The sequence below is a fragment of the Pezoporus occidentalis genome, unplaced genomic scaffold (assembly GCF_034315485.1).
Source record: "Pezoporus occidentalis ecotype Australia unplaced genomic scaffold, CSIRO_AGI_Poc_V1 ctg46, whole genome shotgun sequence".
Lineage (NCBI taxonomy): Eukaryota > Metazoa > Chordata > Aves > Psittaciformes > Psittacidae > Pezoporus > Pezoporus occidentalis.
The window spans coordinates 4,975,810-4,992,061 of NW_026915791.1; the positions used below are offsets into that span (position 1 = coordinate 4,975,810).

Here is a 16,252-nt window from a genome sequence, read left to right on the forward strand (position 1 = left end):
AGGAACACCTAGATAATGTTACACAGGAATGTGTCCAGGCGAGTTTTGAATGTCTCCAGGGAAGGAGACTCCACAACCTCCCTGGGCAGCCTGTTCCAGTGTTCCGTCACCCTCACTGAGAAGAAGTTTCTTCTCAAGTTTAAGTGGAACCTCTTGTGTTCCAGTTTGCACCCATTACCCCTTGTCCTATCATTGTTTGCCACTGAGTAGAGCCTGGCTCCATCCTCGTGACACTCCCCCTTTATATATTTATAGACACTAATAAGGTCACCCCTCAGTCTCCTCTTCTCCAAACTATAGAGACCCAGCTCCCTCAGTCTTTCCTCATAAGGGAGATGCTCCACTCCCTTAATGATCTTAGTTGCCCTGCGCTGGACTCTCTCCAGCAGGTCCCTGTCCTTCTTGAACTGAGGGGCCCAGAACTGGACACAATATTCCAGATGGGGTCTCACCAGGGCAGAGTAGAGGGGAAGGAGGACCTCTCTCGACCTACTAACCACCCCCCTTCTAATACACCCCAGGATGCCATTGGCCTTCTTGGCCACAAGGGCACAGTGTTGGCTCATGGTCATCCTGTCGTCCACTAGGACCCCCAGGTCCCTCTCCCCTACACTGCTCTCTAACAGGTCATTTCCCAACCTATACTGGAACCTGGGGTTGTTCCTGCCCAGATGCAGGACTCTACACTTTCCCTTGTTATATTTCATCAAGTTATTCCCTGCCCAACTCTCCAGCCTGTCCAGGTCTCCTTTGGTCGCTTTTGGTTAGCTGTCCTGGCAATGCCCCCTCCCAAGATCTTGCCCATCCTCAGACTACTGGTGAGAGTAGAACATGGGAGAGACAGCAGTGACACTGTGCCAGCACTGCTAAGCAGCAGCCAAAACACTGGTGTGTTATCAACACCTTTCTAGCTGCCATGGCGAAAATTACCTCCCATCTCAGCCAGACTCAACACAGTACTTGTTCACAAAACCAGCAAGTCTTCAACAGGCAGTGCTTCTATGCAACGTATTTTGTTCTGAATACCCAGCCTACCCAGTGTACAACACTGAATGGAAGTGCAGAAAGTACATCATGAATATTTAACCTAAAGTAAAAATTGGAATATTGCTGAATATCCATTGCTCCCTGAAGGAGGGCAAAGTAATCAATTGTGTAAAGAATACCCACTCTAAATGGAATTAAAAAACACCTATAAATGAAAACTACTCCAGTTCATTAGGGTCTCTGGGGCAACAGACTTCTGGGATTACCATACTTCCAAGTAAACCCAAAACTGAGAAACAAACCCAAAACTCTTACAGTTTTGATCTTCACTCAAGCCTTCTGTGTAAAACAGAACACAGGTATTTTTATCTTACTCAGAGTAAGTTTCTCTCTTCCCTTGTAAATCTCCACTCCGACAATGGAAGCAGTACAAAAAATTCAACAGTTTTGATATAAACCCTCATACTTCTATTTAAGACACAATCACCAAATTGACCTCTTTTTTTACCTTCATTTCTAGAAGCACCATGAAGCTTCCCTCGCCAGCCTTTGATTTTAGTGAAATCATTTGTCTTTCCTGTCCTCGAAACAAAAGGAAATCCAGTATCTGGAAAAGAAGAAAGGTAGCCTGAATTTATGAACCAAGCTTGATTGTACCAATATCCTAGCAAACTCCCTTAGTCCTTTTCAGGGACTGACGAAGAATGGTAAATCAAAAGCCTGAATAAGCAAACTTTAATAGAATACTTAACAAAGCTAAGCTTCCTGCAGAGTTCTGCTGTATGCCCATGCACCTGCTATCCTACACAGAAGACGTCTTCTCCTGTGGTTTCAGTTTTATTCTCCTTAGCAATGGTGCAAGCAGTTGATTCCAAAACTCGAATGGGTGAATCAGCTCTTCAGAAGGTTAAACTGGAACAGGCGGGTTTTGAACTGACACTACCACCTCTCTCAGCAAGGAAAATAATTTGAGTCTCTCCCCTCAAATGAGCCATTGACTTTTGCAAACTCTGTAGAAACTTCATTTAATGTTTGCTGTTCTGTCAGATTCAGATGAGTATCAATTAGGGGCAGAGACAGGGAACAATCACAAAAGATGAACAGCAACATCCCTGCCAGGCTAGCCATTAGCTCTGGAAACTAAGCTAGAACATAAAAATACTAACAGGGACCTGTGTGGCTGTTTTACATATTGCCAGCCTAGAAATAACTGCATTTGACACTGAGCTGATTGAGGTCTTCTGAATTGAATCTGCCCCTTCTGCAGTGAAAAAAAGCTGAGATACATCTGCTTCCTTACCATCTCCTAAAAGCACCAGAATAAGGAAGACACAGAATATTAAAGTAGGAGAAAGAGGTAAGTAGGAGGATAAGCACCCCTATACCTTGTCCAACCAGTTTATTACTAAAACCAATACTGACCAACAGCATTAGAATCATAGTCACAGTACAATGAGACTGTTTGGATACAGAGTAAGTTTAAAATGCACAACTGGTCAGCACTTCTGGAATAAATAACGATGATGAAGTTGCATATTAGCCCCCAGGTGCTGCCTCAAGCTTTTTTTCTGGAAAGTTCTAATACTCATCAGGGCTCTCTGTAAGACAGCTTTTTTTTTTTTGCTTGGCATGTGAGCAATAGAGAGATGTAGAATGCTTAAACTTTTCCTGAGCAATTTGAGAGTAGTTGATGTGTATGATGTGTATATTCGCACTTAGAAAATGCAGGTCAAGTAGACAAAACGTACCAGAACTAGACTGATACCATTACTGGATCACAACCATCAGAAAAAGAGAAGGCTGAAGACAGCCTGGCCAGGAACCACATGATGATTTAAGGAAGTTTCCCCATGTTATTATGTTAATACTGCTTCAGTTGCTTTAAGATGCCGCATTCAAGTAAATGGCCATTCCCTCCTTCTGATTATTGATGATAAAAAAGTAATGCTTTCAACAAGTAAGATTACAACAAATTCTTATTCAACCCACCTGGAGAATTGGGATTGGTTCCTGGATAGCTCCACAAAGAGTAATTTGAGTAGGAAAGGGGAAGCTGCACACCCAAGTATTTCAAGTCAATGCTCACTGTTGGGTCCACAGAATTCAGCTTCAGTCCCACTAAAAGAAGCAAGTATCAGTCAATGTCTCAATGTACCAAGACACTGGGAAAAACAAAGTCAAGATACTTACTAAAAAGGAAACCTACTAAACTTACTAAAAAGTTATACGCAGGTTTTTCTAGCATTCACCCACCATTTTAAGAGACCTGACAAACAGCATAAGCAACTGTAACTGTTACTTATGCTGGATTTGCAGCAAGTATGAGTTATTTAATGAATATTTTTAAGAAAATTTTAAAGAATATTTTAGGGAATGAAAAAAAAAAAAAAAAAAAAAAAAAAAAAAATCAAGAAAAAAGTTTAATTACTTTTCAGTTTTCTTGATTACTATGGAAGTTTCCACAGAAATTTCTTAACCAAAGTGCCAGTGTTGTCATAGTTCTCATGATCAAAGTTTGTGTCTGTTCCTTTTTGGAAGTGAGCACTACTTAAAATCCTTAAAGGCCAGAGTCACTGCCTGAACCCAACTCAGCTGATTATTGGTATTGCATATTGCTACATAAATCATCAATCCTGCCAGTGGTACTTGCACATCCCCTTCTCTATGGAAAGCTATTCTTGTGAAAGAAGGTACACCACACGCATCCGTTTCAACCAGTAATGAGACAAGAGCAAACCACTTTTTAGCTCTGAAATGTGTGTGTTTGGGAACTCTGATAGAAATAAAACTGTATTCAGAGAGCACTCTCAGGACTAGCTCATCAAATCCAGATTTCAGCAGGTTATTTTTTTTCCAAGCTTGGCATTTTGCAATAAGACTTCTTTTTTTGTCTTTTGAAGCAAGAGGGAAAAGTGCCCATATGGAAATTAACCAATAGGCGTTGTTAATGTCACCACAAATGTTTAACTGCCTATAACACCTTCCTTCATCAACTCCCCAAAAATACTCAAATAGAAAGACCACAAATGCTACCTTTTTCCATGACAAAACAAATACAGATACAGAAATGCTGAAGGGAAAAAAGCCAGGACCTTAGTACCTCTTCTGGAAAATATTGCTACACTGAGTTCAAGAAATAACTGTTATCAATCAAATTCAGCTTGCAGTCTGGAGCTGAGAACATTTATTTTGGTTGTTAGCTATAGAAGCCTACTGCTAAGTGCTCCTGCTGCCAACAAGTCTGAAATTCACTTATTAAATATGCGAGTTTTGAAATTGAAAATGTATGACAAGGCTCAGGTCACATAAAGCAGTATTTGCACATACAGCAGAAATCTTGTGTTGGTGGTACACATTTGTATTCCTAAGTGGCAACACAGTGACCTGATTACTGGCAGCCTGAAAACAATCGACATGGAACAAATCTCCAAGATGGGTGTTTAAACAGAGCCTGTTATCAAAGACAGTCTAGTGAGATGTAATTTTCAAATCTACACAGGCAAAATGAGCAGCAAGCCAAGTCAGTCTAGCATCTTGTATAAAAACATGTCAACTGCTAAATGTCAAGATGTCATCCATTTCTTTTCAAACGCTATTTAAAATGGGAAGAGTACAGTTTGTTTTTCTTGACACTCCCTTTGAATTATTCTATCATCTCCAAAACCAAGCCTTGCTTTGTTTAATACTCAAACCAAAATAAGAACATCACCCATACACAGTATCTATTCTTTCAGTTTCAGATCACGAAGTAAAAAACACTCAGACATAAAGTAAGAGGATGCAACATGGAATGAATGCAGACAGCCTATAGAGAACAAAAAGTAAGAGCAAGTACTGTGTCAGTAGAGACATCATCATATATGACAGGTGAATTATCACTTCTATTAATGTCTAACATTCTAGAGTATTGCTAAATTTCAGTTGCTGTAATCTAATAGTAGCAAATGAAGAACCTTAAGAACTTTCTCCTCTCCACCAGATGCAGCTGCCAAATCTGAAATATGATGTGTGACAACAGTGTCTTTGAATATGATAAGGGATTCAAATTAGCTCAGACAGAAGAGACATCCCATAGCACTGCAGTACTTCAGTAGGAGCCTTCCCTCTAACATGCTCAAGTTGAATTCCCTTCTTTCTGAAGCATTTTCTTCCTGCAGTGCTGGTTCCTCCAAGATCTAGATAGCCCTAATCACCATTTCCTTAATGTCACAAATGAACTGCAACTGTGAGGTTCAGGTACAGCTCCAACCTATCTCCAAAATGAAATTTACGCTTCTCAACTACACTGTCCAAAACCAAAACCAGAGTTAACATCAGTCAGAATTGCTATGTCCATTTCCCATACTGCCGTGAGGACAAGAAAGCCAGAAAGCTTCTACAGAATGGCTGAAAGCACATTTAGAAACATGCACTTCCCATCTTTCAGACAGAAGGGAGCCATATCCCTTTGCCTGTAGCAGATAACAAGGTGGTTTTATTAGTCATTATCTGTGGCCAAGAAACTTTGGAGAACAAGTATCAGAATCAAGAAGGCTAATAAGGCTGCACCAAGCTCCAGGATGCTACTTAGTATGTCTGGAGAAAGATACAGCCCTTAAGCGTGACCTTGAGGTACTCTCCAGCCACCTTCTTATGTCTTATTGATGGTATCTCCATTACCATCATTATGTTCCTTCACCAACCTCTATTCTACAATGGATCTTTAACTTTTTGCAAGCTGAAGGTAAACTGAATAAAGAGTCCAGTTTACATGCAGCAGCTGAAGTGTAACAACACACACACGTATGTTGTAATTCACAGCCTAATCTAATTACACCTGTATCTTATCTGTAGTAACACTCTTGCTGCAAATAGTTTTCACATAACTTCAGTCTAAGAATAAATAAGACAGGTGAGGGTCATTCTCTTCATTGCTGAAATATGATTTCACCATTAAACAGGATCAGCAGATTACCATCCAACACTGGAAATGACAGTCACAAGTGTTCAAGAAAGTAAAAATTCTTCAGACCTCTTCCTTAGCCTGATGCTTGACTTTTTCTTCTCCATTTTGTAGTATCTGTGAAGTCCTCAATACCCCTCAGAAGGTACCACACACACTTCACCACCCCTTATTTACAAGCTGGAGGAAAAGCACATGGGTTTTACATGTTCCCTGTTGCAGGATTCTCTCATGAGTAAAACAGCCCTTGCTGTGGTGGGGTGATGGTTGACAATATACCTTAATTTTTTATTACTTTTCTTGGGTAAAGATATTATCTAGGAGGCCCACAATATAAACCAAAAAAGCCTTAACATGGCTGCAACATTTGGTTGGTGCTGTATCTAGCACTGCCAGCAGCCGACCAGAAAGGAGATTTTACCACAGTTTTTGGAAACATGGTGCTAATGCAATGTATGACAACATGTGCAGACCTGTGAGGGCAGGTTGGCTAGAGGGGTCACTAGAAAACAGGGCTGCCTATTTCCGGAATCATGGGAGAAGAAAACTGCATTTACACATCCACAATACCACTGAGGTACAACCTGGCTGGGGATGGGTTTCACTGCCACCACAGCTAGGACAGAGCTCCAAGAGTTCTCTACTACCTTTCTTATGACCATTCTGCAAAGGTGGAAGACAGGAATGTCAGCTCAACACTAGCAAGACACAAAGGCATCCCTTTAAATGTCTGCAAAAGATGACAGGCTAGTTCTCATCATACCACGTGTATAAAACATTCTGGAGTCAGGATAATCCAGGCCTCTTCCCAGCAGAAACTCTGCAAGGACCCAAAATAACTAGTATCAGAGCAAAAATCTTTGGAGTCTCAACTGGTTATTTGGAGTCTCAATCCCTACAGTTAGATGCTTGAAAAATTCAGGGCCAGGACCTCAAGAGCATGAGGTGCAACACTGCCATTCAGATCACTGCCTTCATTATCTGCCCCAAAGCCTATATTAATGCCACTGGTCTCAGGACTACTATTGCTGAAGTCTTTCAATATCATCAGTAGAGAGAAGATTAAGTTCTGCTATGCTGATATGACCTCCTTCCATCTGACCTCAGGATAATACTGTATATAAACACAAGATCACATGCTTGCTTGGACCTCTTATGTGACTAGTGAACTGGATCACAGAATCATAGAATAGCTAGGGCTGGAAAGGACCTCAGCATCGTCTAGTTCCACACCCCCTGCCATGGGCAGGGACACCTCACACTAAACCATGTCACCCAAGACTCTGTCCAACCTGGCCTTGAACACTGCTAAGGATGAAGCATTCACAACTTCCTTGGGCAACCCATTCCAGTGCCTCACCACCCTTACAGTAAAGAACTTCTTCCTTTTATCTAAGCTGAACTTCCCCTGTTTAAGTCTGAACCCATTACCCCTTGCCCTATCACTACAGTCCCCAACAAAGATCTACAGTGACTCACAAAAATACAGATTCAAACATAGCAAATGCAGTCTTAGTTAAGTGTTTCTGGATCTCCAGCACCTCTACTAACATGAAATGGCTATTTTCTATGGGTGAGTAAAATCAACTCCATCTGCTCTCTACAAGGATTAGCTCATTACAGAACAGGCAGTCTGAAGGCTCAGCATCTTCTGCAAGAGGCATATAACGACATGCAGCATCTTTCTCTGCTGCTGGAGATTCAGGAGTCATTTTCTGCCTCTGTTACCCCTTCCAGTTTTCAACGTGTGAAAACAAGAACATCTTTACTGGCTGGCAGAAACTACTTTTAAAGCCTCTACATAAAACAAAATGGGTCAGGCACCAAGATTTTCTCTCACTGCCCCAAATGACAAGAGGGATACTTCACAAACTTCCTTTCTTACTCTCACATTTGTACATACACACCTCTACACTTTCCTGTGTTTGAAACTAAACCCGGATCCCAGCTGTATTGAACATAAACAGCATTACATCCAGTAGGAAAATACCAACTCAGTATGATTAAGTATACTATACAAGGAGGTGCAACAATATGTACACTGCCCACTTACCTTCCTGAAGGCTAGGATGTATTACTTGCTTATGTCTCAATGTCTTCAGTTCTTCCATCAATTCCTTTTCTAGTACCTGTATTCTTGCTTGACAATCTACTCAAAAGTTCAAAAAGAAAGAATATACAAAAAAAATTACTGTGCCAAGAAACTGACTAAAAATATTAATTTTCCAGTGTGTTTTTACAAATTCCCTTATTGCAGAGAATAGCCACTTACAAAAAAAAAAAAAACACAAAAATGTACCTGGATCATTTGTAGTCAACAAGGGAGCCTGAAGATTCCGTGACTCTTCTCCTCCTCCAGCTTTATCAACAGTGTGAATGTCAAGAGCTTCCTACATACATGAAGAGCCTTAAGTACAAGATACTTAAACACTGACTTAGATACAAACTAAGCCACATCAAAACATCACCAACATATTCAAAACACGAGATTGCTTAACAAACAAGTATGCATTCTTCTATAAAGACCTCCAGATCCCACTATTTCTCCCCACGCTGCTACGTTAGAAAATGTTATGATTAATATAGGGACAGGATAAGAACAGATTTGGAAAGATGCCATAAATCTCAAAACTCAGTTTAAAATAAAATACACCTTCAGCTGGAAGTATGAAGGACTTAAAAATGAGACATTCTAAAAGGTTTTGTATCTTACTCAGAACAGCTAGGTTTTACCTTTGATGCAAAGGACACAAAGAGGACTCCATCAACATCTTCAAGGTCTGGCTTAACATCTGGAAGGATATTCCCAGACCCCAGTGAGGCGTTCTTGCTCGTTATTACAGCTTTCCCTATACCTTTAGGTGGTCGACCAGCCTTGGAAATTCTCAGTTTCCGTGGCCTTCCTCTTTTAGTTGTAACTGATGAGAGGGTGTTCTGATTGCTACCAGAGCCTCTCAGGGACAGAGGGTTCTTCAGTATGCCAGACCTTTTTCTTCCACAGATCTCTTTAGCTGAGAATTGACAACTTACTGAGCCCCTGAGGTTAAAATTAGGTGATTTAGATAGAGCCCACTGGGCCTCTCTGACTGAAGAGTATTTCTGTGACACTTTATTTCCAGAAGACTGTTTTTTCATAACTAACTCCTCAGTAACAGTGTCTGTGCCTGAGCAAGAGCCTTTGTGATTTTCAAAGCACATAGGCAAGGGATCCGACATTGCACTAAAAGGGGATTTATCCTTCTTGCAAGAGGAAAGCATGGTCTGTGGCAGCTCAGATATCTTCACTGTGCTCTTTGTGACTGCACAAGGTTCCAAATAGACCACAGGCATCTTCCCACTATCCAATTTTAACATTTTTGCTTTGGCAACACCTGAAGGACTGTTTAATACGCGCTTCCTAGACCTGAATTCTTCATCTGTTCCATCTGTTTCACCACGTCTCATAAGGTGTTTTTGTAGGATGGGATCATCATCATCAGTGTTGGAATACTCATCCGTTTCTTCATCTGTGTCTTCCTGTTTCACACTTACTCCTTGTGTGCAAATACCCGACTCATAGTCATAGTCATCTACTGGTTCCTCCTTAATGACTACATTAAAGTGTCCGTTTGGGTCCAACGGGGATGCCACACGGGAACTGCTTTCGTAACTGCTCGCAACAGGACTGGAGTGGGAAGGAGGGGACAAAAACAAAACACAAGATCTTTATCAAATGTCTTCCTTTACCCAAACTCATCTCCCACAGTCAGTGGTTACATACTGCAAAAATAAAAAGCCAAAATGCTCCAAAATATGTGTCTGCTAAATAAACTGTTGTTTACAAGGTTATATTTTTATAAGTGCTCCAAAAAAAAGAAATTGCCATCATTAAAACCAGTCGAACTCCTATCTGCAGGCAGCAGCACAGTTTCCTTCCCTAGGAATATCAGGGCAACACTTGCACTTCCTCCTATTTGAGACTCAGTGTGAATTTATGCTAAGCTATCATGTTTTAAGCGCTCAGAAGAGGCCTCAGTTTGCTGTGTATCCCATACTGAAGCCACTGTGCTTGCAAATAATAAACCAAGTGCTTTATGCTCTTCAGTTTACAAGATTTCACTAAAATTCTAGTTAATTCATCCTGAAGCCACATACAGACAACTCCTAAGCTCAACTGTTGTTTAAACTTTCACAGAATGTTAATATCCTATTGAATTATGCTCCATCTTACATCCAGCACTAACCTAAGCAGAATTTGACATACCATGCATTAGATACTGAAGACTAACAGTGCAGCCAGTTGCACTCCACTGATGGGCTTCTTTGAGGGACAGACACAACAGTGAAAAGACTGCAGTCAGGAGTTTTGTTAAGGGCATCTCAGAAGCTGGCTCTCTGTCACAACAGGAAGCAGCTAAGGTATGAAACCAGAAACTTGAACCCATAATGAACCTGTATTGGGTTTGCTTGGCAAGGATTTGGTAGTGGGGCAGGTTCTACAGGGGTGGCTTCTGTGAGAAGCTGCTAGAAGCTTCCACTATGCCCAACAGAGCCAATGCCAGCCAGCTCAAAGACAGACCTGCTGCTGGCCAAGGCAGAGCTCATCACCAATGGTGGTAACACCTCTGTGATAATGCATTTAAGAAGGGAAAAAGCTACTGCACAACAGCAATTGCAACCAGAAAGAGTGAGACTATGCTGGAGAAACAGCTCTGCAGACATCAAGGTCAACAAAGAAGTAGGAAAGAAGGTGCTCCAGAGCAGATTCCCCTGCAGCCAAGGGAGGATCCTATGACAGAGCAGGGGGATGCCCAAAGGAGGCAGTGACCCCACAGGGAACCCACGCTGGAGCAGTCTGTTCCTGAAGGGCTGCAACCCGTGGAAGGAACCCATGCTGGAGCAGGCCGTTCCTGAAGGACTGCACCCCATGGGAGGGACCCATCCTGGAGCAAGTCTGCTCCTGAAGGACTGCACCCTGTCAAGGGGACCCACACTGGAGCAGTTTGTGAAGAACTGCAGCCCCTGGGAAGGACCCACACAGGAGAAGTCTGTGGAAGACTGTCTCCCATGGGAGGGACTCCATGCTGGAGCAATGGAAGAGTGTGAAGAGTCCTCCCCTGAGGAGGAAAGAGCGGCAGAGACAAAGTGATGGATGAACTGACTACAACCCCCATTCCTAGCACTGCTGGAAGGGAGGAGGTAAAGAATTAGGGAGTAAAGCTAAGCCCAGGAAGGGAGGAGTGGGAGGAGGACTACTGTGATTTGGTTGGTAATAAATTAAACTAATTTCCCAAAGTTAAGTCTATTTGGCTCACAACACTAATCAGTGACTGAACTCTCCTTGTCCTTATCTGAACCCAGGAGCTTTCTCTCTCCCCTGTCCAGCTGAGGAGGAGGAGTGACCAAGCAGCTTTAGTGGGCACAGGGTGTCCAGCCAGGGTCAACCCACGAGAGAACCTCATCAAACAACAGTCAGTACTTATTTACTAAACATATCGGATAGTATTCCAATACTCCCTTTACAGAAAGGTATTTTTAATGAGACAATATATATCATTTTAATGATGTTAAATTATTATCCAAACTGTTAATCTTATTTTAGTAAAAATAACAATATTTGTTAATGGTAGTTAATAATAACAATTTCAAATATAACTACATAATTGTAATAACAATGTATTATCTATAAAAGGAATAGACTAAGAAACTTGGGGCTGTTCAGCCTGGAGATGAGAAGGCTGTGTGGAGACCTCATAGCAGCCTTCAGTATCTGAAGGGGCCTACTAGGATGCCAGAGAGGGACTGTAGAGACAGGACAAGGGATAATGGGTTCAAACTGAAACAGGGGAAGTTCAGGTCAGATATAAAGTCAATTGCCTTCCTCTTCCAAAAGGAAGGCAAGGAGGAAAGAAAAGCAAACTCACACTAAACACAAGACAACCAAATTAGAAAAACAAAACTACTGGAGCATCAAGAACCCCACAGTATCTGTACTGCTGAAGTAGGAAATTCAAAAGATCTTGGAAGGGAGAAAGGGCACACATCAGCCTGCAAGACTTAAGAACCAGCGAAATTTCCTTATGGTTCCCTCCATGGCCCCAACATCTGAGTGTTCCAGGCATAACCATTTGTATAGAAGCATTCACAACTCAAACATTTCTTTTCTTTACAAGACATCTGATGAAACTGAATACACTACCAGGCCATAGAGAAAACAAACAAAAGACCAACCAACCAACCACACTACCTTGTATAAAGAAAATAGCCCTTTCTTTCCAAAGTGTGCTCCTAACTCAAGATTAGAATTATTCTCAGGTATACACAACCTTTTACATAGTTTCATTCTCAAGTGTCAGAAAAAAACGAGCACTGGGGGCAATACCACACACTAGGAACTCCACTACCTTTAGTGAGCGTTATCTGGGAGGCAACAGCTCCCACCTTCTGACTCTCACCCAAATCTAAACTCCACAGAAATCACTACCCTGCATGAAAGTGAGACAGTGCCTATCGACTAACAGCAATAGCTTGCCTACAACAAAAAACTGCTCAGTCTTCGTTGATATGCAAGTATTAATGTGTCTGGTTTCATAAAGAAAAATGCCACTCACTCAACACAGCCCTTGAAAGGCTGACATGTTTGTGAATGGATCTCAGCTGCATGGCATGAAAACATTGGGAACAGATATGAAGGAAAAAGGAGAACTGATGCTCTGAAGACCCCCAGCACGTACAGAGACAGTTCTGTTTCTTGGATGAGATCAATTTTTCTCCTTCCAAGTACAGAATCTGACTGCCACAGATTACAAAACCATAAAACAAAAAGCTGGGCGATGCTTGAAGAGAGTTCCAGCACAGTGGTAACATTTATTCATCAAATGATAGATGCTTCCAAGCCAAGAACAGAGAAAAGCCCTTTATAATCTCTCGTCTGTGCAACTTTTAGCACGTTTCAGAGATAACCTGTATTGGATGTGAAACCAGGGAATGCATCTAACATGCTCTGGACCAGAAGAAATTAAGTTTGCCAATTTGTATCATCTGTTCTTGAGTCCTTAAAACCATCGGGTTTACTCCTTGGGAATGAAGGGAACCAAAAAACCCCCAAGCTGTGCAATTCAAACAGCTGTCCAAATAATTTGCTACAATGACCCTCTTCAGGCAAACAGAATTATCAAAATATTATTTTTTTCAACTGCGGATGACCCCAAAGAAATAATCAAAATATCACTTTGAAGAGAAAATAAACCTTTCAGTAATTATTTGCAGAGTTTTACTGGTTTAATTCCAATATGCACAGTTATCTAATCACTTTTCCATGCTGTATTTTTAGGAACTCAGGAAAGCCCATCCTCTCTAAAATCAGTGTACTTTCAGTCTTCAAGGTGGGTTTCTCTTGAATTTACAATGTGTTTGGAGGATATGAGAGGTGTAGAGTATGTTCTTCTACCTAATACAGTGACACTGGAAAATACTGCAAAAGAGAGGTGAGGATGCTCTAGATCCCAAAACAACTCTAGTATTTTTAAGAATTATTACAACTCTACTCAATGAAGTCTTGAAGAATAGAGGACTTTGAAGTTTTTCAGTCACACAAAAGGCAGGGAGATACTTTCTGCAAGGAGAAAAGCCACTGAGCAGCCCTCTTTAAAACACACTGAAGTAGTATAGCAATACAGCCTTAGAAACAAATTGGATAATTGTATCTTTTTTCTTCCAAGTATTGATCTCTAATTACACCATTAACATCATCCTGATATCCTGCAGGTGAATAATTCCTTGGTGTACTGATCTACATAAGGCCGCTTTTGTCACTAAATCTTTGGCAGATTAAGCCTGATACTTACAGACAGAATGAAGAAACATGGCAGCAGAGAAACCTCTTAAAAAAAAAAACACTTCTTCATGTTCAGGTTCAAAGTATTTCTAAGCATCTCTTGACACAGATTTATTATTTACTAGATTTGCTCTATTTCATTGCTTAGATTTTGGAAGCCAAGCGAAAGTAGAGTAAAATAATAGGTTCTGCCGAGCCTGTTTTACCTGCACAAACACTTATAGCTAGCAGGTTCCATGCTACAGGTAGACTCCCAATATACGCTTAGATTGCTTTACTACTGTTCATGTGATATGAACAGAATGGTTCAAAAAGACACTACTGTATAAGTACACAGACCTAAAATCACCACAGAGCAAATTATGGTGTGAAGAGTGTAACAGTTATTCTGAAGTACTTCCCTATGGTGCAGATTCTCTTACCTCAGAGCAAACATGAGGCAACTGACTACCAACAGGCAGGCTACCTCATGCTGCTTTGTGGAATAAATTCCCACAAGCAGTTATTGAAAAAACAGTGGTGTGCTGCCAGTTACAAGTGCCTTGTAGCAATCCCTGCACACACCCAACCTAAATACCCATACACACTACACATCCCCACCAGCCTCTAATGAGAAACAAAGACATGGAGGCAGCATGCTGCTGTGGTAAACAATCCTAAAAAGAACAATGTTTTCACAGAATCATAGACAGGTTTGGGTTGGAAAGGACCTTAAGGACCATATAGTTCCAACCTTCTGCCATGGAGAGAGACTCCTTTATCTAGACTATGTTGCTCCAAGCCCCATCCAACCCAGCCTTGAACACTGACAGGAATGGGGCAGCCACAGCTTCTCTGGACAACCTTTGCCAGTGTCTCACCACACTCACAGTAAAAAGTTCTGATGACTACAGTGTGCTGTTTGCAACTCTGAAAAATTAGTCTTCTAAAATGTTAAGAGGGTTAAGAGAAATCCCTCAACACTGCTCTACAAAGGGAGTTAGAGCAACATAGGAAAAAATACCAAACTTTTCTTCTCCTCAGACACATTAGAAAGTCCAGACTGACAGAAGACTTCAAGCTAAGAAAAGCTTTTAATACTAAGTGTTCTGCCATTTCAGGTCAGGCAACCTTTGCAAATCTGTATACTAAGCATCTTGTTATTTAGTGTCTCCCCAAATATCCTACTCAACCAGTATTTGTGATAAAAAAAGAATGTTAACCCACCTTTCAGAGACCTCTTGTTTTAGCTTTGGCATATCACCTGAAGACAGGTCAGTATCCAGGAAACCCAGGAAGTCCCTTTCTGCATTAAAGGAATCTTTGTCCATGTCAGTGTCTGATGAGTTTTGACCAATGAATGAAGCATCTAAATTTCTCTGATGCAAATCTAATGCACCAACTTCAGACGGACGACCACGAATGCCAGCAGCACTAAAAACATCACCTCCTTCCAAGTCCAAGTTACTGTTTTGTTTCATATCACGCTGAGGTCGACTATTCAACCCATCATCTCTGAATCCTTTAGCAAAAGGATTGTAATCTATTTTCAGCTGGGTAATCTGGATGTTCTGGTAGGCTGTAACTGCAAAGAACTCTGTCTGTGGAAAGGTAAATGTATGGACACCCGGGCCATTGAGCTGAATGACTTCTGTGGCTTTGTCTGCAGGCACCAAGTGAAGTCGTGGCAGATAGCGGTGCATAGAATGCAAGATTATATGACCCTCCTGGTCCAGGGTATTGTTGGTAAGTTTGAGTTTGTAGAATGATACTGGCTGGTGCATCCAGTACTGGCCAGTGGAAGGGGATTCTGGATGAATAAACACTCTTCCAAGAACATGGGGTTCTGCCTTCCCACTGGGCTCCCACCAACGGCCATTCCATTTGTATCGGTGATTGTCCACAGGGGATATGTCCATGACTAGGATGTACTTCTGGCTGACATCCAGACCTGTAATCCAGTATCGGCAGTACGGGAACATGCGCCTCCCCTGCTTCGTCAGGATCATCTCTGTGTTACGATGGTAAAACTCATTCCACATGCTGTTGTTATCTAGGGTGACAGTAATGCCCCCTGAGACACAGTCAGCTGGGAGACAGGTCTTGACTTTGGGTTTTATTGGAGTAGATACACTGCTGGCAAGAGCACAAGCGTCACGATTTGCTACTAGGATTCCTTGGTCAGCTTTACCATTTCCCTGCTGTTGTTTCAGGATGACAAAAAAAGCAGGTGCTGTACCAGACACAGTCCCACTGTCCTGGCTACCCAGGACAAGCTGCTGTTTCTCCATGATGAGTACCCTTACAAGCTCTCAAATCGAATGCAAATTCTACACAGTTCTGATAGCCTTCTATGGGTGTTCACCATTCTGGAAAAAAAAAGGAAAACCCAGTGAAAAGTTATTCAAATACAGTCTGAGTAATTAAGTCTCATGAGAAATCCTTTGTGCAACACTTCCCCACATCAAAAACTTAAAAGATAACAAGTGCTATAGAGTGCAATTAGGAAGAAGCATCAAACCCAGGTT

General features: G+C 41.5%; 1 protein-coding gene across 11 annotated transcripts in view; it reads right to left on the minus strand.

Annotated features, from left to right (window-relative positions):
* Positions 1-16,252, minus strand: part of MGA (MAX dimerization protein MGA) — a 60,390-nt gene that overhangs the window by 32,758 nt on the left and 11,380 nt on the right. For all 11 annotated transcript variants that reach the window (XM_062635720.1, XM_062635721.1, XM_062635722.1 and 8 more), the window contains exons 3-8: positions 14,952-16,093; positions 8,663-9,593; positions 8,229-8,319; positions 7,983-8,078; positions 2,977-3,105; positions 1,496-1,594 (exon numbers count right to left, since the gene is read on the minus strand). In XM_062635720.1, coding sequence (XP_062491704.1) covers positions 1,496-1,594; positions 2,977-3,105; positions 7,983-8,078; positions 8,229-8,319; positions 8,663-9,593; positions 14,952-16,015 — 2,410 coding nt within the window. In that variant the 5' untranslated portion in view covers positions 16,016-16,093. The remainder of the gene's footprint in view (positions 1-1,495; positions 1,595-2,976; positions 3,106-7,982; positions 8,079-8,228; positions 8,320-8,662; positions 9,594-14,951; positions 16,094-16,252) is intronic.